Source organism: Piliocolobus tephrosceles, chromosome 10, assembly GCF_002776525.5.
Source record: "Piliocolobus tephrosceles isolate RC106 chromosome 10, ASM277652v3, whole genome shotgun sequence".
Lineage (NCBI taxonomy): Eukaryota > Metazoa > Chordata > Mammalia > Primates > Cercopithecidae > Piliocolobus > Piliocolobus tephrosceles.
The window spans coordinates 121,114,169-121,141,824 of NC_045443.1; the positions used below are offsets into that span (position 1 = coordinate 121,114,169).

Genomic DNA, 27,656 nt, shown 5'->3' on the forward strand with positions numbered 1-27,656 from the left:
GGTGGTGGGTGCCTGTAGTCCCAGCTACTCAGGAGGCTAAGGCAGGAGAACTGTTTGAACCTGGGAGGCAGAGGTTGCAGTGAGCCAAGATCGTGCCACTGCACTCCAGCCTGGGAGACAGAGCAAGGACCCCATCTCCAAAAAAAAAACAAAAAAGTTTGCAGGTTAACTTTTAAAACTTTTTTTTTTTTTTTTTTGAGATCGAGTCTCGCTGTCACCCAGGCAGGGGTGCAGTGCCACGATCTCAGTTCACTGCAACTTCTGCCTCCCAGGATCAAGCAATCCTCGTGCCTCAGCCTCCCAAGCAGCTGGGATTACAGGCGTCTGCCACCATGCCCTGCTAATGTTTGTATTTTTAGTAGATATGTGGTTTCACCGTGTTGGCCGGGCTGGTCTTAAACTCCTGGCCTCATGTGATCCATCTTGACCTCTCAAGGTGCCGGGACTACCGGCAAGCCAATGGCGCCTAGCTGGCCTACCTTTTAAAACATTTTATCTTACAGACTTTTTCTAATTTTCAGTGGCACTAATTTACTCTCATAATGAAAACCAAAAGCACTACTCACATCAAAGCCAACTTATGCACCTACAGAAGGAGCCCAAACCATCAAAAAACAAAAAAACCCCTCAAGCTAAAATTCACCTACACCTTATATTCCTTTTCATGAAGTGGGTCAGATACCACAAGAGCATTAACTACTTAATGAGGGAGAAAACTATGATTTGCAGATATGAGAATATACGAGGTCACAAAGTGAACACTGCAAGTTAAGGGGTGAGGGGGCACAGAAAGCACTCCAAGACTCAACAACAAAAGTTTGCGTGTGCTGTGCTGTTAACTTTGGGCATCTCCCTGGTTTCTTAGACATTCCCTAGATCTGGGACACCAGTAAAGCTTTTTTAAAAAAGAAAGAAAGAAAGAAAAGAGCCCAGCTACTCAGGAGGCCGAGATGGGAGGGGTTTGAGGCTGCAGAGAGCTACACTGTTCTCCAGCCTAGGTGATATAGTGAGACTGTCCTTTGAAATAACCAACCAACAAAAAAACATGGAGAGTGACAGGAGGAGGGCGAAAAAGTGTTTTTTTTTTTGAGATAAGAGTTTTGCTCTTGTTGCCCAGGCTATAGTGCAATGGCGCGATCTCAGTTCACCGCAACCCCCACCTCCTGGGTTCAAGCGATTCTCCTGCCTCGGCCTCCTCAGTAGCTCGGATTACAGGCATGTGCCACCACAGCCGGCTAATTTTGTATTTTTTTTTTTTTTTTAAAGTAGAGACGGGGTTTCTCCATGTTGGTCAGGCTGGTCCCGAACTCCCAACCTTAGGTGACCTGCCCGCCTCAGCCTCCCAAAGTGCTAGGATTACAGGCATGAGTCACCACGCCAGGCCTGATTTTTTTTTTTTCTTTTTAAAATGGAGTCTCGCTCTGTCACCCAGGCTGGAGGCAAGGGTGCAATTTCGACTCACTGCCAACTTCCACCTTCTGGGTTCAAGCAATTCTCCTGCCTCAGCCTCCCAAGTATCTTGGATTACAGGCGCCCGCCACCACACTGGCTAATTGTTTTGTATTTTTAGTAAAGATGGGGTTTCAACAAGTTGGCCAGGATGGTCTTGAACTCCTGACCTCAGGTGATCCGCCCACCTCAGCCTCCCAAAGTGCTGCGATTACAGGCGTGAGCCACCACACCCGGCCATGAAAAAGCAAGTTCTAACATGAAGGATGACTGTTAAAGTTATGCCGCCAGACAACAGTTGGCTGGAAATAAAGCATCAGTGAAGAGTAAGGAGGTACATAAACTAAACAGTTTCATAAACAGTACATAAACTACAACCGTCGTCCAGTAAATATCCCTGATGGAACACACCACGCCTGACAATACTTAATCTGTTAGTTAATTCATGAGGACATACTGGTAAAGAGTGAAGGTGTATTTAAATCTCAATTAAAATTTGGAAAATATGGTAGGAAATATGAAAATACTAACCAATAAGCATGAGTACAAGTATCTGCAGATGAATTATACTGATCTAACCAGTGCATCAGGGCATCATCTGAGACGACCTGTAAAAATGAGAAAAATTTCACTGAAAACAGTACTGCTTTAAATAAACTGGTTACCTAGTCTTGTCTATAATTCTAAGAGGCAGCCAATTTAAAATAATCTCTACACAAAAAGCCTTACCGTTGCCATTAACTGAATCTGAATGCCATTTGAAAAGTTCTGTCATGCTGGTTCCTCTTATACATTTTTCAAATAACTACTTAACTTTGTTTTCAAATCAGAATGGCTACAAATAATAATATAAGGTAATATTAATAAAATAAAACCTAATAGTAAATGCTAGGAAAAATAGTTGCTTACTGTTTTCTATAAATCATTGCAAAATATAAACATAGAGGCATCCTCACAATAAAACTAAGAGGTAGTGAGAAGGGCTTTAAACATTCTAACTTTTGTGATTAGCACTGGAAGCTTCCTTTACTGAAGAGGTAAGCTATTTCAAATAATCATTTGAGGCTGGGCATGGTGGTTCATGCCTATAATCCCAGCACTCTGGGAGACTGAGGTGGGTGATCACTTAAGGCCAGGAGTTCAAGACCAGACTGGCTAACATGGCAAAACTCCGTCTCTACTAAACATACAAAAAAAATTAGCCAGGTGTGTGGCACATGCCTGTAATCCCAGCTACTTGGGAAGCTGAGGCACGAGAATCACTTGAACCCATGAGGCGAAGGTTACAGTGAGCCGAGATCGCGCTACTACACTCCAGCCTGGGCAACAGAAGGAGGCACCTTAGAAGTTTCTTGAGGCTGGTAGCATGAAGACTGTGATATCAGCATTACAAAAGCTGACACTTTCCTTAAACCAGGCTGGGTGCGGTGGCTGACACCTGTTAATTCTAGAACTTTGGGGGGCAGAGGTGGAAGAATTGCTTGAGCCCATGAGTTCCAGACCAGTCCAGCCTTTGCAACATAGTGAGACCTCATTTAAAAAAAAAAAAAAGGAAAATATAACATCATACCTAGAAAAGCTATCTTAAACAATTTCAATATATTATAAAATAAGTGTGTTTTTTGTTTTTTGAGACGGAGTCTTGCTCTGTCACCCTGGCTGGAGTGCAGTGGAGCAATCTCGGCTTACTGCAGCCTCCACGTCCCAGGTTTAAGCGATTCTCCTGCCTCAGCCTCCTGAGTAGCTGGGACTACAGGCATGCGCCACCACACCTATCTTTTGTATCTTTAGTAGAGACGAGGTTTCACCATGTTGGCCAGGCTGGTCTCGAAATCCTGACCTCCAGTGATCCAACTGCCTCGGCCTCCCAAAGTGCTAGGATTACAGGCATGAGCCACCGCACCCAGCCAAAATAAGTATTCTTTTTCTTTTTGAGATGAAGTTTCACTCTTGTTGCTCAGGCTGGAGTGCAATGGCTCCACCTTGGCTCACTGCAACCTCCGCCTTCTGGGTTCAAGAGATTCTCCTATTTCGGCCTCCCAAGTAGCTGCGATTACGGGTATGCATCACTATCCCGGGCTAATATGTTGCATTTTCAGTAGAGACGGGGTTTCTCCATGTTGGTCAGGCTGGTCTCCAACTCCCAACCTTAGATGATCTGCCTGCCTTGGCCTCCCGAAGTGCTGGGATTACAGGTGTGAGCCACTGCGCCTCGCCCAAAATAAGTGTTCTTATATAATATTAAGTACAAATGAGAAAATACCTTCTTATATTTCTTTTTTAGATCAGCATAAATTTCTAATTTGAGCTGTTTCCCAGTATTTGGTCGATAAACTAAGAAAAGTTTCTTTTTAGGATTCACTTCTTTAACTAAGATGGCAGTTTTCTTGTTGTTCCTTATCTGTTTAAAGAAAATGACAAAATACAAAGATTTTACAACACATACTTTAAGACATGTTTTTGTATCATCATGTCAGCAAATATAATCATTTGAGACTATAACACTAAGTAAGTACATAGATACGTAACTTCAAAAAACACCAAAACTGCTTGTTTAAAAGACTGTAACATGGCCACACCCAAAGGGCAGTTATTGGACCTTAAGTCTGGCTAAAACGAAGGTTAAAGACCAAAGTTATCTTCAGAAAACTATGTGGAATTAGCTGTAATGCACAAATGTCCAATACAGATCATTTTGCTTCTTTTATTTCCTGTACCTAGAATCCCAGTCAAGCAGCCTCAGAGAGATAAGAAAAATCAAGTGTAATAAAATGTTAACAGTAGAATCCAGGTAGTAGGCATTAGGGGTCTTCAGAGAAAGTTCTTTTAGCTCTGCTGTATGTTTTTAAACATTTCTCAGTAAAATGGAAAAAGAAATGTTACTCTCATTTCAGGTTAACAATAGAATTCAAGTTTCTCTAAGCTAAGGCTTTGGATAGCCCCAGTGCTCTGTGCTTGTCTACTCCGCCAGTACTGCCTTTCCTGATGTCACAGGGTTTTGAAGGACAAAGTGAGAGATCCCCTGATAAAGTGTTCTGTAAACAGCAAAGCTATGGCAGCAGAAAGCAAAAATGTTGAACAAATTGTCCACATATATGGAGGTAAAAACGGAAGAAAGGGAAGCATTAGAGAAATGTTGGAATCCAGGTATGTATTTTTAACTTTTTTATTTTTATTTTTTTTGAGACAGAGTCTCGCCTGTCACCACTCTGGAGTATAGTGGCACGATCTTGGCTCACGGCAAGCTCCGCCTCCCGGGTTCAAGGCGATTTTCCTGCCTCAGCCTCCCAAGTAGCTGGGACTACAGGTACCCGCCACCATGCCCAGCTAATTTTGTATTTTCAGTAAAGACAAGGTTTCTCCATGTTGGCCAGGCTGGTCTCGAACTCCCGACCTCAGGTGATCTGCCTGCCTCAGTCTCCCAAAGTGTTAGGATTATAGGCGTGAGCCACCATGCTTGGCCTACTTTCAACTTTTTAAAGTTGGATTTATGAGAGAAACTTTAAGAGAAAGGAGTTACTCTTAAAACTCCATTTAACTCAAGGAAAAACAACTGGAAAATTCATTTCTTCCATAATGAAGACTGAACAGCTTCTAAACAATCATTTCTGGAGCAACACGGAAGGAAAAAGAAAAATTTCAAAGTAAAACCATTTTCCCAGCCCTCTACACAATAAATCATTGTTTGCGGGACTATTAACTTTTTATATTAATTCTTATAATAAAAAACATAATCTTTTACTTTCTTCTTCATGAATATTAAAGACCCTTGGTCTCTTACTTTTTCCAACGAATTGAAACATTGTTTATATAATTACTGTAAAGTCATAAAACAATGGTTAAGGTGAAGATTATATTTAAAATTATTTATCAGCTGACAGGAAACATCCAAACCTACACTTACAGGATAGTGTTTAGACACTTAAGAATGGGCTCTGTCTTGACAGTGTCAGGTTAATTATACATCATCACAGAACAGTGGAAAGCAATTCTGACACTGACTTCCTAATGGCAGCACAGGTTACACACACTGAAAAATATGGTGGCCTAATGCTGTGAAGGTTCAAAGGCAAACGAAGACCAGGAATGAGGTCTCTAGGGCCACCACTCCTCATGCCCAGCCACCTGTTGCCACACAGAGAATGAAGGACCAGTATTACACCACATCCTTCAACCTAAGGGAAACTGGGGATCAGGACTTTCATCACAATCTACCAACAGTGATATTCTGGCAATACTTTCAAATTAAAACTAATAACCAAGAGCCAGCTGCAGTGGTGCATGCCTATAATCCCAGACATTCAGGTGGTCATGGTTGAGAGGATGGGTCAAGCCCAGGAGGAGTTCGAGACTGTCCTGAAAACAATAACCAACACCCTATGTGGACCAACCAAAATGGCACCTATGGGGGAAAGCCGAGTAAAATACGTGAATTCCACCAATGTCAACATCTTGGTTGTGATATCACACTACAGTTTTGAAAAATATTACCACTGGGGGAACTGGTAAAAGTATGCAAGATGTTTATTTGTATCGTTTCTTATAATGACATGCAAATCAACCTACAGTTCAATCAGTATTTCAAAAACCCCAAAACCACCAAGGCACAGTAGCTCACAACTGTAATCCAGCACTTTGGGAGGCCAAGGTGGGAGCATCATTTAAGCCTATGAGTTAGAGACCAGCCTGGACAACACAGTGAGATATCAACCGCATTAAAAAAAAAAAAAAAAAAAAAACTAGCCAAGTGTGGTGGAGTGTACCTGTGGTCCCAGCTACTCAGGAAGATGAGGTGGGAGGATTGTCTGAGCCCAGGAAGTTCAAGCTGCAGTAAGCCGTGATCACTGCATATCAGCCTGGGTGACAGTGCGAGCGAGATCCCATTACAAAAAACAAAACCAAACCAGAAAACCCCAACTCAACTAGGAGCCAGATCCTTTGAGAGCTTTTCTCTAGATCAAGGATCAACAGCTTAGGCCTGTGGAATAAATCTAGCCTGGCGCTTCTAAACTGAAGTAAGTTTAAGAAGGAATGAAGGGGCCGGGTGCAGTGGCTCACGCCTGTAATCCCAGCACTTTGGGAGGCGGAGGCGGGGGCATTATGAGGTCAGGAGATCGAGGCCATCTTGGCTAACATACTGAAACCTCGTCTCCACTAAAACTAAAAAACTTAGCTGGGCGTGGTGGCACACGCCTGTAGTCTCAGCTACTCAGGAGGCTGTGGCAGAAGAATCGCTTGAACGTGGGAGGCGGAGGTTGCAGTGAGCCAAGATCGCGCCACTGCACTCCAGCCTGGGTGACAGACTGAAACTGTCTCAAAAAACAAAACAAAACAACCCCAAATATCTTAGAGAACTGGTGAAATAAAAATTATGTTGTCTAAAGTAAGTCAATATGAAACTCAAGATACTATTAAGTATCTATACATGTATGTATAGTTATGTGTGCACACACACACCCCTTAGTTCTGTCCACAGAAACAAATCATAACTGAAATAATGCAGCTGTTTTACTAACTGAAAAATGAGTCTTCAAGATATAAAGCATTATTAAGACTAAAGCAAGTCTCTGTCTTACGAAAAATGCTTAAGAAAACGTTGGCTGGCTGCGGTGGCTCACGCCTGTAATCCTAGCACTTTGGGAGGCTGAGGTGGGCAAATCACGAGGTAAGGAGATTGAGACCATCTTGGCTAACACGGTGAAACCCCATCTCTACTAAAAATGCAAAAAATAATTAGCCGGGTGTGGTGACAGGCACCTATAGTCCCAGCTACTTGGGAGGCTGAGGCAGAAGAATGGCGTGAACCTGGGAGGCGAAACTAGCAGTGAGCTGAGATTGTGCCACTGGACTCCAGCCTGGGCGACAGAGACAGACTCCATCTTTTTTTTAAAAAAAATAAAAATAAAAATAAAAACAATAAAAACAATAAAGAAAATGTTAACAATTCAGCCGGGCGTGGTGGCTCACACCTATAATTCCAGCACTTTCGGAGGCCAAGACAGGCAGATGATCTGAGGTCAGGAGATCGAGACCAGCCCGGCCAACATGGTGAAACTTCGCCTCTACTAAAAATACAAAAATTAGGCAGGGTGATGTGGCTCACGCCTGTAATCCCAGCACTTTGGAAGGCTGAGGCAGGCAGATCACCTGAGGTCGGGAGTTCGAGACCAGCCTGACCAACATGAAGAAACCCTGTCTCTACTAAAAATACAAAATCAGCCAAGCCTAGTGGCACATGCCTCTGATTTCAGCTACTCAGGAGGCAGAGGATGCGGTGAGCCGAGATTGCACCATTGCACTCCAGCCTGGGCAACAAAGAGCAAAACTCTGTCTCAAAAAAAAAAGAAAAAGAAAAAAAGAAAATGTAACAATTCTAAACTCGCATCTAATTTTAAAATACATTAAGTAAAAACGTAATACAAATGGACAAATCCACAATTACAATGATAAATTACCAAAACAGAGAAAGCTAAACACAACTGGGAAACAGGTACAAAGTGAAGAGACAATTACAATGTTGGCCATTAAAAAGTATTATATATCTGAATAGCATTTAAAGGAAAAGTCGTACTTGCAATGACAAGTAAAAGCCATCGTCTGGTCCTGTCAGCTCAGCCCAAATCTTGGTAGCTTCCTCCCATGACATTCCCCTCTCTACACTAATCTGTAAGAGAAACAACAAAATTTAAACTCATTTCTGTAAATGCATCTCATGGGAAGATGATAATTCCATATGCACAACATTTTCTAAACTTACTGTATATAATTCTACGTGGCCAGAGGTTGAATATCCTGGAGTCAGAAACTTTTTAACATCACTTTTCCTCACCTTTTCATCTCCAGAACCAAGATCTTGAACAAGAGAAAGAAACATATAAATGTAAAAAGAGCATTTTTCTCAGGTACACACATTTAAAGAATTTCTCTACTCCACATTTTCCCTGGGGACGTTAGGAGGGATATTTTCCCTACTTACCTAAGATTCCCATATCATATCTTCCATTTTTTTTGGCATTTTGAACAACTGCAGTAAGTGTGTCCGCAAAATACTGAAATAATGCATTCTGCTGATGTACCTCCATGCCTAAAATTCTATTTAAGAATTTTCCTATGTTGTTATAATCTGTAAAGACAAAAGATGAATGTTTTCATGCATTCAAATAATTAAAAATTTTTTATTCATCTAGGCTTAGTTCGAGTCCCACTTTCTCTTCTAAAAGTCTTCCTTCGTAACTCTTACACTGTCCTCACAAGGCTGTAATCTGCCCATTTCTCTCTCTAGGAATTAGCACCACTGCAGGATATGCTCAAAAGAGGTTTGTCAAATTGAATTTTTGCATCTTCAGCCTCACTTATGGAAAGCATGAACACAATTCAGTAAATAAGAAAGCTTTCCAACACTGAATTCTCAACTGTAGCGGCACAATTAGAACGTCTGGGAGCTTTGGGAAACTACAAATGTCTAGGCTCCACTCGTGACTTCAGTAATTTTTTGTTTTGTTTTGTTTTTTGAGACAGAGTCTTGCTCTGCTGTCGCCCAGGCTGGAGTGCAGTGGCGCAATCTTGGCTCACTGCAACCTCCCCACTCCAGATTCAAGTTCTCCTGCCTCAGCCTCCCGAATAGCTGGGATTACAGACGTCCGCCACCACACCTGGCTAATTTTTGTATTTTTAGTAGAGATGGGTTTCCACCATCTTGGTCAGGATAGTCTTGGACTCCTGACCTTGTGATCTGCCTGTCTTGGCCTCCCAAAGTAATGGTATTACAAGCATGAGCCATCATGCCCAACCAATTTTTTTTCTTTAGACGGAGTCTCGCTCTACTGTTGCCCAGGCTGTAGTGCAGTGCTGCAATCGTGGCTCACTGCAACCTCTGCATCACGGGTTCAAGCCCCACAGCAGCCAAAACCACCCAGAATGTTTTCAGAACATGAAGCTTCCCCTCTGGCTCAAAAGCATACATCATAATGGACTTTAATACTATAGCAACAGTTACGTGCCTACACAAAGTTACCTTTATCGAGAGTAAGAATTCCCGAGCGATCTTCTACATTTATCAGGCCAACTCCTATCAGTCCTTGTCGAACATCTGTAAGAACAGGATCAACTCTGACTCATAAATTACAAGGGATGTCTACAATGTACCACTAAGTGAGAAAAGTATGTTGCAAGTAACATCATGCCATTTAAAAAAAACCTTGATATTTATATAAACATGGAGCAAATGTAGAAAACTGCCCCTGTTCACACTGTCATCTGTGACCTAAGAAAGTGAGAATGGAAGGAGGGTTAAGGGGACCACATTCTCTCTTCATTATATGTGTTAAGATTCTTTTCTTTTCTTTGAGTCTCACTCTGTCACGCAGGCTGGAGCACAGGATGCGATCTCAGCTCACTGCAACCTCTGCCTCATGGGTTCAAGCAATTCTCCTGCCTCAGCCTCCCGAGTAGCTGGGACTACAGGCTAATTTTTGTATTTTTAGTAGAGACAGGGTTTCGCCATGTTGGCCAGGCTGGTCTCAAACTCCTAACCTGGAGATCCACACAGCTCGGCCTCCCAAAGTGCTGAGATTACAGGTGTGAGCCACTGTACCAGGCTGCAACATTACTGTCATTACTTATAATAATCAAGTTGTCTATCTATCTATCTATCCATCCATCTATCTATGTATTTTTTGCGACAGGGTCTCACTATGTCGCCCAGGCTGGAGTGCAATGGCATAATCTTGGCTTACTGCAACCTCTGCCTCCCAGGCTCAAGGGATCCTCTCACCTCAGCTTCCTGAGTAGCTGGGACTACAAGCGTGCACCACTGTGCCTGGCTAATTATTTTGTAATTTTTTTAGAGAGGGGCTTTCTCCATGTTGCTCAGGCTTGTCTTGATCTCCTGAGTTTAAATGATCCACCTGTCTTGGCCTCCCAAAGTGCTGAGATTACAGGTGTGAGCCACTGCGCCTAGCCATAACCTGTAATTTTAAGAAGTTAGAAATAAATCAAGGAGTCTTTTTTTTTCCCCCCGAGACAGGGTCTCTGTCACCCAGGCTGGAATGCAGTGGTGCCATCACAGCTCACTACAGCCTCCACCTCCTAGGCACAAGCAATCCTCACACCTCAGCCTCCCAAAGTGCTGGGATTACAGGCATGAATCACTGCCCCCAGCCCAGGGAGTTGTTTCTGACACTGCTGATGTCAAAAGGAGTGAAGGTACAGGGTTAAGACTTAACTGCTTTTGTGGAAAGCCGAGAGCACTGATGGACACCCCTAACTGGTACGCCAATATGAACTGTTAAGAACACGTATCAGCACGTGTTAATATACTAAAAGGACTTTCTAGTGAAAAATGCTAACTCCATCTGGGTGCGCTGGCTCACGTCTGTAATCCCAGCACTGTGAGAGGCTGAGGTGGGAGGATCACATGAGGCCAGGATTTCAAGACCAGCCTAGTCAACATGGCAAAACCCCATCTCTATTGAAAATACAAAAATTAGCCAGGTATAATGGCGGGCACCTGTAATCCCAGCTACTCAGGAGGTTCAGGCAGGAGAATCCTTTGAACCTGGTAGTGGAGGCTGTATGAGCCAAGATCATGCCATTGCACTCCAGCCCAGGTGACAGTGCGAGACCCCGTCTCAAAAAAAAAAAAGACATTTACAAATACACGAACGAAAAAAGGCTATGCTATGAGCCACATGTATCCATCACCCAGTTTAAACAACTGTGAATTCATGGCCAATTTTGTTTCATCCAAACCTCCCACCCCTACCAATCAATTCTCAAAGATTACTTACCTAGGTATTTTTTCAACTTTAAATTGAATTTTAAAAGTTATTTGGGGCTCGGCACGGTAGCTCACACCTGTAATCCCAGCACTTTGGGAGGCTGAGGCGGACAGATCACAAGGTCAGGAGATCGAGACCATCCTGGCCAACATGGTGCAACCCTGTCTCTACTAAAAATACAAAAATTAGCTGGGCATGGTGGCTTGTGCCTGTAATCTTAGCTACCCGGGAGGTTGAGGCAGGAGAATGGCTTGAACCAGGGAGTTGGAGGTTGCAGTGACCCGAGATCACACCACTGCACTCCAGCCTGGCGACAGAGCGAGACTCGGTCTTAAAAAAAAAAAGAGGTAGGCCGGGCGCGGTGGCTCAAGCCTGTAATCCCAGCACTTTGGGAGGCCAAGACGGGCGGATCACGAGGTCAGGAGATCGAGACCATCCTGGCTAACACGGCGAAACCCCGTCTCTACTAAAAATACAAAAAATTAGCCGGGCGAGGTGGCGGGCGCCTGTGGTCCCAGCTACTCAGGAGGCTGAGGCGGGAGAATGGCGTAAACCCGGGAGGCGGAGGTTGTAGTGAGCTGAGATCCGGCCACTGCGCTCCAGCCTGCGCGACAGAGCAAGACTCCGTCTCAAAAAAAAAAAAAAAAAAAAAAGGCTATTTGGCAAAGTGATTTTACTTCATGTACTAAAACGACTTTCCCCTAGACAAACATGCTTCCACTATATCAACAGTAAGAGCACCTTCATTTGAATAAAATTTGCTTTAATAAATCTGTTTAATACAAGATACTTATGTGTCCTAGTAACCATTAATTTCAAAGTTTTATACAATTTATGTCCAAATAAAAAAACGAATATAACAGCAAACGTTACAACAGGTTTGAGTACATCTTTGTCAATAATCATTGTCGTTGTTATGAATATTTTTAGAAGTTACCTTTAAAAAATTCTCCAGGATAGTCTGGAGGTGGTGACACCATAGGAGAATCCAAGTTTACAATGGATTTCATGACAATTTCTAAAGCATTTCTTCCATACTGCAAAAAAATTCAAAACCTTTAACCACTTTCAGCATTTGGATACTCTTCAATCACATTACCACCTAAATACTATAAAAACTATTGGCTGGGCACAGTGGCTCACGCCTGTAATCCCAGCACTTTGGGAGGTTGAGGCAGGTGGATCCCTTGAGGCTGGGAGTTCAAGATCAACCTGACCAACATGGTGAAACTCCATGTCTACTACAAAAATTCAGCTGGGTGTGGTGGCAGACACCTGTAATCCCAGCTACTCGGAAGGCTGAGGCAAGAGAATTGCTTGAACCTGGGAGGCAGAGGCTGTAGTGAGCCAAGATGGCGTCATTGTGCTCTAGCCTGCGCGACAAGAGCAAAAAACTCTCTCTCAACAAAACCCCCCAAAAACCACAAACTATTATTGTACGAAAGATTCAAAAAAGCAATTCTCAATTATCTTTATACTCATTTATTTTTTCTTCTTTTGGAGACAAGAGTTTCGCTCATCACCCAGGCTGGAGTGTAATGTCACGATCTCCACTCACTGCAACTTCTGCCTCCCGGGTTCAAGTGGTTCTCTGCCTTAGCCTCCCAAGAAGCTGGGACTACAGGTGCCTGTGGCCACCATGCCCAATTTTTTTTTTCCTTTGAGACTGAGTCTTGCTCTGTCGACAGGCTGGAGTGCAGTGGTATAAACTCGGCTCACTGCAACCTCTGTATCCCGGGTTGAAGTGATTTTCCTGCCTCAGCCTCCTGAGTAGGTAGGACTACAGGCTTGAGTCACCACGCCCAGCTAATTTTTCTATTTTTAGTAGAGACAGGGTTTCACCACGTTGGCCAGGATGGTCTCGATCTCTTGACCTCGTGATCCTCCCAACTTTGGTCTCCCAAAGTGCTGGGATTACAGGCGTGAGCCACTGTGCCCAGCCACACCCAACTGATTTTTATATAATTTTTTGAGACACAGTTTTGCCCCACTGCCCAGGCTGGAGTGCAGTGGCGTGATCTCGGCTCACTGCAACCTCCGCCTCCTAAGTAGCTGGGACTGCAGGTGCGTGCCACCATGCCCAGCTAATTTGCTGTATTTTTAACAGAGATAGGGTTTCACTATGTTGGTCAGGCTGGTCTCGAACTCCTGACCTCAGGTGATCCACCTGCCTTGGCCTCCCAAAGTGGTCGGATTACAGGTGTGAGCAACTGATTCCGGCCTAATTTTTTTTTTTTTTTTTTAGTACAGATGTGGTTGCACCATGTTGGCCAGGCTGGTCTCGAACGCCTGACCTCAGGTAATCCACCCACCTGGGCCTCCCAAAGCGCTGGGATTACAGGCATGAGCCATTGCGCCTGGCCTTTATATATATTTTACACTGCCTAGTTCACGTCTCTACATATAGCAAACGTGAGAAAAATTAACTTCCTTTACCTCTGAGAACTCAGTTAATTCATTCTCATTTGTTCGTTTTCCAAAAGGAATAAAGACAACCACATTGCTGTACTGATACTTAACATGTGATCTAACTTACATGTGAAATTCTGTCTTACAGGAAGTCATGATTTTAAAGCAAATGCATATGAGAGGCAGTTTTGTTTTAGACAGTAACTACCTTTCTTTCATGTTCCCTACAGCTACCATACACTATCGTAAGTTCTCAGAGATACTGAAAGTTGAAATGTACCTTATTATCAAAGTTGAACCTGCTCAGATCCCTAGATTCTGTTGCTCTTCTATCGCCATGTGTAAGTGCCCCCTATTAAAAAAAAAATTTCAATCAAGGTACAGGTAACCTTTTACCAGAAAACAGGTACAACAGATCATCTTTTACACACAGCCACACAACTCCAAAACTCACCAAACTCTCAAGTCTTTTAGCAACAATAGATGCAAATCTTTGTTCTCCTGCCAGTTCAGAAATCAGAAAGACATATTCAGGAGCAGTCACTTGGTTTGATCTATGAGTTCGTCCTGCAACGAAATTTTTTTTTTTAAGATCATTGATTTTGTTTGCTGAACAGAGAATATTGTGAGATGTATTCCTAGCATTTAATACTGAACTGGTATTGGGAAACCACTAAACAATAAAAATTACAGATAATGTTAAATTACCAAAACACACATAAAACTGCTCAAAGATAGAAGTATTAGCATTGCTATCCCAATTTTGCTTAACTACATGTTACTGATACACAGTTACTCTGGATTTTCCCACAAATGGTTTTCTTTTTTTTTTTTTTTGAGACGGAGTCTCACTCTGTCGCCCGGGCTGGAGTGCAGTGACACAATCTCGGCTCACTGCAAGCTCCACCTCCCGGGTTTATGCCATTGTCCTGCCTCAGCCTCCGGAGTAGCTGGGACTACAGGCGCCCGCCACCTCGCCCGGCTAGGTTTTGTATTTTTAGTAGAGACGGGGTTTCACCGTGTTAGCCAGGATGGTCTCGATCTCCCGACCTCGTGATCTGCCCGTCTCGGCCTCCCAAAGTGCTGGGATTACAGGCTTGAGCCACCGCGCCCGGCCCACAATTGTTTTTCAAATCATTGGTCACAAGAACATGAAGATGGAGGGAGGAGTTGTGTGCCTTCAGTGAAGCTGAGGTTGGAAAAGCATATGGAAGTAGCAGCTTCTGATATGGACCTAATACATCCTTAAGTTTTAAAAGGACACTCCTTGAGGAGCCCTGTTCTTGGAACCCCACAAATTCCCACCATATATATGTTTTTTACAACTTGTAAACAGGGAAAAAATGAATTCATAATGCACCATATACTATAAGGTACATATAACACTCCTTAAATGCAAGATCTGAGATTTCCAGTTATAAGACACTGGCCGGGCACAGTGGCTCAAGCCTGTAATCCCAGCACTTTGGGAGGCGGAGGTGGGCAGATCACAAGGTCAGGAGATCGAGACCATCCTGGCTAGCACGGTGAAACCCTGTCTCTACTAAAAAAATACAAAAGATTAGCCGGGCGTGGTGGCGGGCGCCTGTAGTCCCAGCTGCTCGGGAGGCTGAGGCAGGAGAATGGCGTGAACCCAGGAGGCAGAGCTTGCAGTGAGCTGAGATCACGCCACTGCACTCCAGCCTGGGCAACAGAGCAAGACTCCATCTCAAAAAAAAGAAAAAAAAAGACATTAAACAGGGTTTGTTGTTGTTGTTGTTAGAGTTTCGCTTTTGTTGCTGAGGCCGGAGTGCAATGGCTCGATCTCAGCTCACTGCAACCTCTGCCTCCTGGGTTTAAGCGATTCTCCTGCCTCAGTCTCCCGAGTAGCTGGGATTACAGGCGTAAGCCACCACACCTGGCTAATTTTGTGTTTTTAGTAAAGACAGGGTTTCTCCATGTTGGTCAGGCTGGTCGCGAACTCCTGACCTCAGGTGATCCGCCCACCTCAGCCTGCCAAAGTGCTGGGATTACAGGCATGAGTCACTGCGCCCAGCCTGTTTTTGTTTTTGGAGACAAAGTCACACTTTGTCACTCAGGCTGGAGTGCAGTGGTGAAATCATATCTCACCGCAACCTTGAACTCAAGTAATCCTCCCACCTCAGCCTCCTGAGTAGCTGGGACTACAGGCATATGCCACCACATCCAGCCAATTTTTCTTCTCTTCTCTTTTCTTTTTTCTTTTTCTTTTTTTTTTGAGATGCAATCTCCCTATGTTGCCCAGGCTGGAGTGCAATGGCGTGATCTCAGCTCACTGCAGCCTGCGCCTCCCAGATTCAAGTGATTCTCTGCCTCAGCCCCCTGAGTAGCTGGGAGTACAGGTGCGTGCCAACACACCCAGTTAATTTTTGTATGTGTATTTTTAGTAGAGGCTGGGTTTCATCATGTTGACCAGGCTGGTCTCAAACTATTACCCCAAGTGATGCACCTACCTTGGCCTCCTAAAGTGCTGGGGTTACAGGCACAAGTCACTGCTCTCAGGTCAGTTTTTCTTTTCTTTTGATAGAGACAGGGTCTCACTATGTTGCCCAGGCTGGTCTCAAATTCCTGGACTCAGTTATCCTCCCACCGTGGCCTCCCAAAATATTGGGATTACAGGCATTAGCCACTGTGCCTGGCCTAAACCTAGGTTTTGATATGCACAAATTTACCCAATGATTCCTAGCTGGATAATTAAGTGAAATCCAGTTGTAGGAACTTACCGAATTGTTGAATTGCTCTATCAGCGCTCCAGGGTAATTCTAAAGTCATATGAACTCTTCGTCTTTGATTTTTAGCTCTCCTATCTGCTTGTAATGAAATACCTGAGCTGGCAGCTTCTGAGATGATAGCAATATTCTGTGTCAAATATAAGAAAAATAAAGTCACCTTTGCATAAGAACAAGCCAGTGCCTTAAATGAAGTCCTTCAGCAGACTGCTTACTCTCTCCTTCTTTCTCAACAATAAGACTCCCAATTTTATTTCCCAGTCTCCCTTACAGCTAAGTGTGAACATTCTCCAGCCAGCAAGGTGTAGGTAAAATGTATGATGTACAGGAAATGTCCTTAAAAGGAGGCGACATGCCCTTCTCATCCCCTTGTCTCCTCTCTTTTAGGTAAAATGTAGAGGTAGTGACAGAGTCTGAAGCAGGTATCTTGGAATACAAAGGTAACTTGGAAATGGAGGCCCACGTAATTTAATGAACAACACGGAAGATGCCTGGGCTTCAAGGGGGCATACAAGCCCTGCTCCACCTACCCAAATGTGTCCATGAGAGAAATAATCTTCCCTCTTATTGAAACGAATACTTAACAGACTTTGTATTTTATGTTATTTAGCAACCAAAACTAATTCCAACTAATGTAATTCCTAATGCATAAGGGTGTAGATTAATGAAGCAATTACATAAAATAACTAATACATGTACCTACAATCTTGAAAATATGTATCATTAGCTTTTTGTATATATATATTTTTTGAGACAGGGTCTCACTGTGTCACACAAGCTGGAGTGCAGTGGTGCAATCATAGCTCTCCAGTTTTCACCTCTTAAGCTCAAGCGATCCTTTCACCTCAGCCTCCTAGTAGCTGGGACTGTGGGCATGTACCACCACGTGACTACTTTCCCTGTACAGGGGAAGGAGGGTCCCACTATGTTGCCCAGGCTGGTCTCAAACTCTTGTAATCCTAGCACTTTTGAGAAGTTGAGGTGAATGGATCATTTGAGGTCAGGAGTTCAAGACCAGCCTGGCCAACATGGCAAAACCCTGTCTCTGTTAAATATACAAAAATTAGCCAGGTGTGGTGGTTTGTGCCTGTATTCCCAGCTACTTAGGAGGCTGAGGCAGAGAACTGCTTGAACCCGGGAGGTGGAGGTGGCAATGAGCCGAGATCACACCACTGCATTCCAGCCTGGGGGACAAAGTGATGGTCCTTCTCAAACAAACAAACAAAAACTCTACAGAAAGAGTCTCTGGGTCAGCACAGTAGCTCACGCCTATAATCTCGGCATTTTGGGAGGCAGAGGTGGGCACATCACTTGAGGTCAGGAGTTCAAGACAAGCCTTGTCAATATGGTGAAACCTGTCTCTGTCAAAAAATACAAAAATCAGCCAGGCGTGGTGGCGCGTGCCTGTAGTCCCAGCTACTTGGCAGGCTGAGGCACGAGAATCACTTTGACCCAGGAGGCGGAGGTAACAGAGTTAAGATCACGCCACTGCACTGCACTCTAGCCTGGGCAACAGAATGAGACTCTGTCTCAAAAAAAAAAAAAAAGAAAAGAAAAAAAAGAAAAAATGGAGTCTCTGGAGGCACCCAAAATCTCTACAATGGTTGGATATGGGAATGTAATCTATAAGCCATTTACAGTAAATCATCTTAATATAACATGATACAGCAATAAAATATACAGTGAAACCAAAGTTACTAGTAATATGGACACACATAAATATTTTAGACTCAAAATCAGAATGACACTACAATGACATTAGATGTCACAACACCAAGACGAACTAACAGAACATTTTCTTTTTTGAGACAGTTGCCCAGGTTGGAGTGCAATGGTGCAGTCTTGGCTTACTGCAATCTCCGCTTCCCAGGTTCAAGCTATTCTGCTGCCTCAGCCTCCTGAGTAGCTGGGACTACAGGCACCTGCCACCATGCCCGATCAATTTTTGTATTTTTAGTAGAGGTGGGGTTTCACCATGTTTGCCAGGCTGGACTTGAACTCCTGACCTCATGATCCGCTCGTCTTGGCCTCCCAAAGTGCTGGGATTACAGGCATAAGCCACCATGCCCGGCGTGAACGAAGTGTTTTACATCATGATTAAATATTTCAAAAGCCTCCAAAGCACTCAAGAGCCATATCTAATTCTATGCATTATACACAATACTTATTATATTCAATGATAAAATAATAAAAACATGTAAAATATTCAGTGAGTAAGGGCAATTACTAAAAAAATATGTGTAATAGCTCTGTTGCCCAGGCTGGAGTGTAATGGTGCGATCTTGGCTCACTGCAACCTGCGCCACCAAGGTTTAAGCTATTCTCCCACCTCTGCCTTCTAAGCAGCTGGGACTACAGGCATGCACTACCACACCCAGCTAATTTTTTGTATTTTCAGTAGAGACAGGGTTTCACCATGCTACCCAGACTGGTCTCAAACTCCACAGCTCAAATGATCTACCCGCCCTGGCCTCCCAAAATGCTGGGATTACAGGCCTGAGCCACTGCACCTGGCCAATACTTATTATATTTAATGACAAAATAATAAAAACACAAACAATATTCAGTATGTACAATTACTAAAAAATACAGAATGACAATACTCAATGGACATAACTTATATTAAAAGGAAAAAACTCTTCTGAAGCTTAATCTAAACATACGGGCACTGTTCTTTTCACTGAGAAGCATCCCAGTAAAACATACCTTATCTCCATCCATAAATCGCTGTTTTTCTGTGATGTTTAGTATTTCCACAGGCACATCAAGTTCAGATCTTGACTCATAAGATATGCTTCCATCATCATTGCTCACAACCCGTCCCTTGCGGCCAGTCATCTGAGAAGCCAAACAATGTCATTACAATGAAGGTATCTGACTGCTGTGGATGGACTCAGTGCCTCTTTCCTTAAAGACACTTGGGAGATAAGAGCACAGGCTGTGCTGCACCAGGCACTGGAGGATACAGAACACTGTAACATAGTCCCTGGAAAAAGCTTGACACATGGCCATGATCACAAAAGATGCATGACAAGTGCAGTAACTAGGATCAGTGGCTTGGGACAGACACTCAGATACTGGAGGCAGCAGTTCATTGGGTGCAGGATGGCAACAAAAGTAGAACAATTCTATGATCTAAGAAATTCTATGATCTAATTCTATGATCTAAGAAATTTAGATTATTATGTGATGATACTATAAATGCAACTCATTTTACAGGGGTTCAAATGGCAAAAATGTCACCAAGAGATACAGGCCTATTTACCTCAGCAACGTTCTCAGGGCCACCAAGTTCATCGATAAGTTCATCCAGGGTATTAGGGGGGAGGTCTTCAGCTAATTTTTCTAGCTTATCAAGCAGGTCTTTCTTCATCTGCTGAGCCCTTTCCACAGCATCCTGACTTGTTATAAGGCTATTGTTACTGTTGGTATTACTGTTAGCTAGGTAAAGAACATTTGTTAAAAGTTAGTACAAAGTTTAAATATTTTTATTTAAGAGTATTTCAAAAAGGAAGTTTCTATATGGATACCTGGTGTACTGTTAGGAGCAGGTGAGATAACTGGTGTAGATGAAAAACTAGGTCGTTTTGATCCAAGACCTGATGCTAATAAGGCACTTTGAATAGAATCTGGATCTATACTTTTCTTCTTTTTTTTCTCTTTGTTTTTCTTGTGGTCTTTTCTGATTAACCAGGGATCTGAGTATTAAGGAAAGATGTATATCAAATTACTTGTTAAAACAAGTACAGGATCTTCAAAGGGAACAGCCTTTGAAATTTTTTCTTTTTTGAGACAGTTTCACTCTTGTTGCCCAGGCTGGAGTGCAATAGCGCAATCTCGGCTCACTGCAACCTCCACATCCCAGGTTCAAGTGATTCTCCTGCCTCAGCCTCCGAGTAGCTGGGATTACAGGCATGTGCCACCACACCCGGCTAATTTTGTATTTTTAGTAGAGAGAGGGTTTCTCCACGTTGGTTAGGCTGGTCTCGAACTCCCAGCCTCAGGTGATCCGCCCACCTCAGCCTCCCAAATTGCTGGCATTACAGGCATGAGCCACCGCGCCTGGATGGTTTCTTATATTGTTAACTGATAATTGATCACCACCTACATTAGTCATCCATACACCACAGGGTACAAATCCATGTTTTCAAGTTAAAAATAACTGCACAAAATTGAGGTTATCTTCTCACATATATGAGGCTGAAACCTCCAGAAGGTAGATAAGCCTGGAGCTCTCCACCAAGCAAAGATTAGAATCTGTGTGATCATTTGCACTGTATAGAAGAAAAGGTTTCATATCCCACTTTCAAATACACTGAAATATTAATTATGCCTTCGTGCATATTTAATATACTGAACTTACCATTTTCATCATCCTCACTAGACTCATCTCTAAATGGGTTGAAATCGTCATCATCTCCAGAACTCATGTTTTTAGAGCTCTCATAGTCACTTTCTTCATTATCAGAGGCATCAGATTCACTTCCACTGTCATCAGAACTGCTACCAGTAAGGCCACCTACTTTTCGTGCTTTTTTGGCTTCTCGAGTTATTTCTTCACCTACCCCCAGCCACAAACAAGAGGGTCAGCCCAAATTCAATGTTTCTTAAGATCCAGTACATCATATTTAGTTCATGAATTAATTCAAATGAAAAGTGCAGAGGAAAAGTATTTATGTAAGTCAAAGAACAAACAGAATTCACAAGCCAGTGCTAACCTTTTGGACTCCCATAAAGAATAAGGTTATAAACATTTATTCTGAAGAAGAGACTGGATACAGAGGTACTAAGTCAAGACCGCCTTCAAGTGTACCAGTTTCAAATCAAATTCAGGACAACAGAGTAAAAGCAGAAACTCTTCTGGCACAGTCACAATTTGTGTATTGGATTTGAGAAGAGACCTAATAATTATAGGTTTATAGACACAAAATACTTAGAAAATCAACAGAAAATCAATTTATAAAACCTTTTTATTTTTGGAGATAGGGCCTCACTCTGTTGCCCAGCCTGGAGTGCAGTGCCATAATCATAGCTCACTGCAGCCTCAACTTCCCTGGCTCATGTGATCCTCCCACCTCAGCCCCTCAAATACCTGGGACTACAGGCACAGGCCACCATGACCAGATATTTTTTTTTCCCAGTGTCTCACTCTGTCTCCCAGGCTAAAGTGTAGTGGCATAATCTTGGCTCACTGCAAACTCCGCCCCCGCCGAGTTCAAGTGATTCTAATACCTCAGCCTCCCGTGTAGCTGGGATTATGAAGTGCCCTGCCACCAGGCCCGGCTAAGTTTTGTATTTTAAGTAGAGATGGGGTTTCGCCATATTGGCCAGGCTGGTCTTGAACTCCTGACCTCAGGTGATCCACCTGCCTCAGCCTCCCAAAGAGCTGGAATTACAGGCGTGAGCCACCATGCCCAGCAAGAAGTCAACTTCTAAAACCCAAACAGGGCTAGGTGGGATGGCTCACACCTGTAATCCCAGCACTTTGGGAGGCCTAGGCGGGCGCACTGCTTAAGCTCAGGAGTTCAAGACCAGCCTGGCTAACATGGCGAAACCCCATCTCTACTAAAAATACAAAAATTAGCAGGGCACGGTGGTGCAGCCCTGTAATCCCAGCTCCTTGAACCCAGGAGGCAAGAGTTGCAGTGAGCCAAGATGGTGCCACTGTACTCCAGCTCAGGTGACAGGGACTCTGTCACTTAAAAAAAAAAAAAAAAAAAGGCTCTTTTAAAGAAGACTACTGAAACACCCAGCTCTCTATATATTAAAAAACAGGTTTCACAATATACAAAGACACAGGTTTTAGTTCCCATGCATCATTAACTATCTCTGTGAACCTAGGAAAACTCTTTAACCTTTAAATCTTTCTGTGCTTTAGTGACCTCTATCTATAAAACTAGAAAAATAAGATCTAATTTCATATGGACCTCTGCCAGGTTATATGGTAGAATGTATATAGCCAAGTGCTTAACACACTGCCAACCACCAGTGAATTGCTCAATTCCTAATTTAAAACGGGGATAACTTGTGCATTCAAAATTGTACAAGTGACAGTGAAAATTTGGAATCATTTGTGAATTCATGGAAGGCAGTTCATTCCCAAAATATAGCCACTTTAAAATGCTTATGTTTGTAGTATTTTCGACATCAACTATTCTTTTTTTTTTTTTTGAGACAGAGTCTTGCTCTGTCACCCAGGCTGGAGTGCAGTGGCGCGATCTCGGTTCACTGCAAACTCCGCCTCCCAGGTTCACGCCATTCTCTTGCCTCAGCCTCCCGAGTAGCTGGGACTACAGGCGCCCACCATGACGCCCGGCTAATTTTTGTATTTTTAGTAGAGACGGAGTTTCACCGTGTTAGCCAGGATGGTCTCAATCTCCTGACCTTGTGTCTCCTGACCTTATGATCTGCCCGCCTCAGCCTCCCAAAGTGCTGGGATTACAGGCGTGAGCCACCGCGCCCAGCCTATTTTTCCTTTTTTAAAGTACTCACCTTTCCGCTTCTTTATTTTATTTTCTTTACAAGGACTATCTCTTGGTGAACTGTTGTTACTTGGAGCTGTCAAATCGATTCCTAGCAAACTATAAAGTTTTTTCCTGTCTGGAGCAGGAAAATGTTTTTCAATGAGTGACTGCAACACACCTCTGTAGGAGAGAAACAGCGACGATTACTGCTTCAGTTGACAAAGTAATTACATGTAAAGTCTTATTAAATATATTGAAATATGCCTTGCTCAGTTTTACAAAATACTAACAAGCTAAATAAATTTTAATTTTCTAGCCCAAGGCTGTCCAACTAAATAGTAAGAATGCAAGCCAAACCACAACACAATTATTATATTTTCTGATTGCTTACATTAAAAAAGTAAAAATAAATAAATAAAACCGGTGGAACTAACTTGAATAATGCATGTTATTTATTTAACTCAATGTATCATGTCAACACATGTATTTTACATTATTTTTTCTTAAGGAGTCTTTGAAACCTGGCTCAGTACACACATATAAAAACATCTCAACATGGACCGGTCATTTTCAACTGCTCAATAGCCACACTGATGAGAGGCTGCCATTCCGGACACGACAGTTCTAGGTAATCATGTACAGAAAAATATAGATTAGCAGGCGTGTGTCTTGCTTCTTTTTTTTTTTTTTTGAGACAGAGTCTTTGTCACGCCCGGCTGGAGTGCAATGGTCCAATCTCGGCTCACTGCAACCTCCACCTCCTGGGTTCAAGCAGTTCTCCTGCCTCAGCCTCTCAGGTGCCCGCCACCATGCCTGGCTAATTTCTGTATTTTTAGTAGGACGGGGTTTCACCATGTTGGCCAAGCTGGTCTCAAACTCCTGATGTCTGGTGATCCGCCCGACTCAGCCTCCCAAAGTACTTGGATTACAGGGATAAGCCCCATGTATTGCTTTTAAAAGGAGCAGTTGAATGCATCCTGAGGCACAAAATAGTAGAGCAGGAAGTTTATTTTGCTCAATTTACTACCAGAGTTTGAATCTGGAGGTTAGGCAAACTAAAAACAAGGCCTAAAACATTTTAAAATCTATTTCTGAAGATCTCATGCTTATTTTCAACTTTATAGTAGACTTTCATTTTTTTTTTTTTTTGAGACAGGGTCTCACTCTGCTGCCCAGAGTACAGTGGAGTGGTGCTCACTGCAACCTCCACCTCCCGGGTTGGGTTCAAGGGATTCTCCTGTCTCAGCCTCCCAGGTAGATGGGACTACAAGGCGTGTGCCACCACGCCCAGCTAATTTTTGTATTTTTACTAGAGATGGGGTTTCACCATTTTGGCCAGGCTGGTCTTGAACTACCGACCTTAAATGATGCGCCCTCCTCGGCCTCCTGAAGTGCTGAGCTTACAGGTGTGAGGCACCATGCTCAGTCAACTTATAAAGTAGACTTCGTTACATTAGGACAAACTATAGTTACTGTTCCTGTAGATAATGGTATTTCAAATACAGAACACTAAAACTGAAACTAAACCAAGCTGTCACAGATTTCCAAGATGTACGAGACAAACAAAACCAAGCCCTTCTGTTAGTTCACATACTCTATGTAATATTGGCAAAACGCTTAACATTTTAGGACTATAAGATTTCTGGTATTCCTTTCCAACAGATACACCGTCACAGAAAAGTAGAAAACTCAGATCGAGAAAACTCAAAGATGATGCAGGTGAATCAAAAGTTTTGTCTCCAGGCAACGCCCACATTGGAACTAATCTAAGTAAGAACTCAAAAAGAAAAACAAAAACATTACTTGGCAGTTGAAACAAAATCATTCAATTCTCCCCCGCCCTCTTCCAAAGCTTCTAATGTTCTAGCTTCTCCTGTAGACTGCAGACCAATTACCACACACTGGAGAAAAAAGAAAACATGTTAATTACAAATAATGTTTGTGGTTTCTTACCAAGACATATTTTAAATATTTAGCTAAACAAAGATTTCAAACAAGAATGTCCCCATTGTTATAAAACACACATTTGTTTTACTTATTTCTTCTATATATTTGAGACAGGTTGGTTATTTATGTGTCAAAAATTTAGGCAGCAGACAGGATTACAGACAGTAGTAAGCATGAGTGAAGCACCTGCCTGTGTCGAGTTTATAGTATCTTATCCTTTAAGTAGATAAACATTCACCAAAAAGAAAAAACCTTAATGCAATACACATCCATATGCTACCAGTGCTGCCAGCTATGGATGACCAATTATAGTGATGTTTACTTTGTTACACTTTTCGGAACTCTCTAAATTCTCTAAGCAGGCATTGCTTTTATAATTTTAGGAAATGTGTTTTTTAAAAGTTCTACTATCCTTTAGGAAAACCTGATTTTACACGCAGAAAACCTTAGCACCCACAAAGACTAAACAACATAACCCAAAAACAATAAATCTCTTAATGTGTTCTTCTACTTACTTTTCCATTCTTGATTTCCTCTCGAGCTAGTTGTACAACCCTTTTAACTTTGGATGCTATGCATAAGTATTTGAAGAACCTCTGGTGAGCAGACCAGAACTGACCCCACATGGACTTCTTCATTCGTTGCTCGGCATCAATCAGATCTGCAGCTTGCTGAAACCGCTCTCTGGCGATGACCCACTGAAGATACACAATCAACATTTTAGACACTTCATCTTTGAATCCAGTTATTTAAAAATACCAATTAAATCAAAATAATGTTAAGTGCAAGACCATTTAATATTAATTTAATAAATCATCTTTAGTAACTTGGGAATCTATTTCTCAGGATACACAGTTGTCTCAAGTTTCTTATTACCTAATGCAGTTATTTACAAAATAATGTGATTTTAAGAACTATGCAACTGAAATAAATGGCTCTAACTTATGAATTACCTTAACAAAATGAAAACATGGAAAATCTGAAATATAAGAACATTGGTTAGGCCAGGCGCAGTGGCTGAGGCCTGTAATCCCAGCACTTTAGGAGGTTGAGGCAAGTGAATCACTTGAGCCCAGATCAGGCTGAGCAACACTATAAAACCTCATCTCTGCCAAAAAATACAAAAATTAGCCAGGCACGGTGGCATGTGCCTGCAGTCCCTGTTACTCAGGAGGCAGAGTTGGGAGGACTCCTTGAACCTGATTGGTAGAGGTTGCAGAAAGCCAAGATCACACCACTGTACTCCAGTCTGGGCGACAGAGTAAGACCCTGCCTCAAAAGAAAAAAAAACAAAACCAAAAACAAAACCAAAAAAACCACATTGGTTAAACAGCCTATCATCTGGTAACTCATCTGGTTTTTTTGTTTTGTTTTGTTTTTGCTTTTGTTTTGCGATGGAGTCTCCCTCTGTTACCCAAGCTGGAGTGCAGTGGGACAATCTTGGTTCACTGCAGCCTCCGCCTCCTGGGTTCAAGCAATTCTCCTGCCTCAGCCTCCCCAAGTAGTTGGCACTACAGGCGCGTGCCACCATGCCTGGTTAATTTTTTTTTGTACTTTTAGTAGAGATGAGGTTTCAACATGTAGGCCAGGCTGGTCTCGAACTCTTGACCTCAGGTGATCCACTCGCCTTAGCCTCCCAAGTGCTGGCATTAGGCATGAGCCACCGCGCCTGGCTTCATCTGCTGTTTTATAGCAGAAATACATTCCCACGGGCAGGAGGCATCACAATCACCAAAACTAACAGAAACATTATCAGATACATTAAATAAACACTAGGAAAGAAGAAAAATTCCTCACCAGCTTGACGGCTTTGTTATACATTTTAACATAGCTCTGAGAAAGAAGAACTTCCTCAATTTTGAAGGTCACTCCAGTAAAGCTCAGCTGTCGAGCAATGTACATTCCTCTAAGCTTCATATCCATAGCAACTATTTCCATGGCACCAACTCCTCTGAATAAAATTAAAACATACAGTAACTACCAATAAAGTAGAATTTTAACATACAGAGAATGGGCTTTAGGAATAACACATTTCTTAGGTTGCTACTGAAAACAGTATATACCGTAAACTGCATTACCTCCGTTCTACTGCTTGAATAAAATCACTGAATTCTCTAAATGGAGTACCCTCACCCCATATGCCAAGACGGTTCATATAGGCCATGTTGCGTGGTTCAGAAGCACCTGAAAATCCCACAAATGAAATATATTATAGTTGAAAAAATAACATACTATATATTTTTAAATAAATAACTACTCACCAGTTGCACTAGCATAAACAACTCTGGCTTTTGGCAATTTGTTCTGAAGCTCTAAAACTGCTAAGCCTGTCTTGGTTGGCTTTGAAGAACCAACAGGACATAAGTTTTTGGCTTTATGACACTCATCAAACACTATCTAAATGGAATGAATTAAGGAATGTACCACAACAATATTAAGTATCTCCAGTCTTTCAAGAAGAGTTAACTTTTATTTCCCTGATGCCTTCTGATTGTCTATTTTATGACTACAAATACAAAGGAAGTCCTATGGGCCTTTCCCCAGTTACATCCTCCTCCCTCTCTAGCCTCAAAGACATTCACTGAATTTGGAATTTATCTAAACCAGCAATTTGCTTCTAAATTAAAACAGAGAAAGAACCCACTGCAGCAAGAAGTTGTTATTTGGTAACTTGTATCAGCAGAAGCATGATTGGTAACCAACTTAATCAGCATTTCCAAAAGTGACGTTCCTCATGCAGGACAGTTAAAAGACATACTATGAACAAGTTTGGGACCACTAAGTTCTAACAGTTTTCTTTCTCTTAATCTTCTCAGGTATTCTGCTATGTAAATATGCAATGTTAATCCTCAAAAGGGGAA

The 27,656-nt window shown here is 42.6% G+C and overlaps 1 protein-coding gene across 3 annotated transcripts in view; it reads right to left on the minus strand.

Moving 5' to 3' along the window:
* The window catches only part of SBNO1 (strawberry notch homolog 1), a 73,824-nt gene that overhangs the window by 9,070 nt on the left and 37,098 nt on the right, over nt 1-27,656 (minus strand). For all 3 annotated transcript variants that reach the window (XM_023205861.2, XM_023205863.2, XM_023205871.2), the window contains 20 exons: nt 27,057-27,192; nt 26,874-26,979; nt 26,593-26,746; nt 25,311-25,493; nt 24,652-24,749; nt 22,877-23,028; nt 20,748-20,945; nt 19,915-20,082; nt 19,650-19,825; nt 19,091-19,222; nt 16,379-16,514; nt 14,092-14,204; nt 13,918-13,989; nt 12,166-12,265; nt 9,464-9,538; nt 8,426-8,572; nt 8,207-8,301; nt 8,021-8,113; nt 3,713-3,850; nt 1,981-2,057 (listed from right to left, as the gene is read on the minus strand). In XM_023205861.2, coding sequence (XP_023061629.1) covers nt 1,981-2,057; nt 3,713-3,850; nt 8,021-8,113; nt 8,207-8,301; nt 8,426-8,572; nt 9,464-9,538; nt 12,166-12,265; nt 13,918-13,989; nt 14,092-14,204; nt 16,379-16,514; nt 19,091-19,222; nt 19,650-19,825; nt 19,915-20,082; nt 20,748-20,945; nt 22,877-23,028; nt 24,652-24,749; nt 25,311-25,493; nt 26,593-26,746; nt 26,874-26,979; nt 27,057-27,192 — 2,549 coding nt within the window. The remainder of the gene's footprint in view (nt 1-1,980; nt 2,058-3,712; nt 3,851-8,020; nt 8,114-8,206; nt 8,302-8,425; nt 8,573-9,463; nt 9,539-12,165; nt 12,266-13,917; nt 13,990-14,091; nt 14,205-16,378; nt 16,515-19,090; nt 19,223-19,649; nt 19,826-19,914; nt 20,083-20,747; nt 20,946-22,876; nt 23,029-24,651; nt 24,750-25,310; nt 25,494-26,592; nt 26,747-26,873; nt 26,980-27,056; nt 27,193-27,656) is intronic.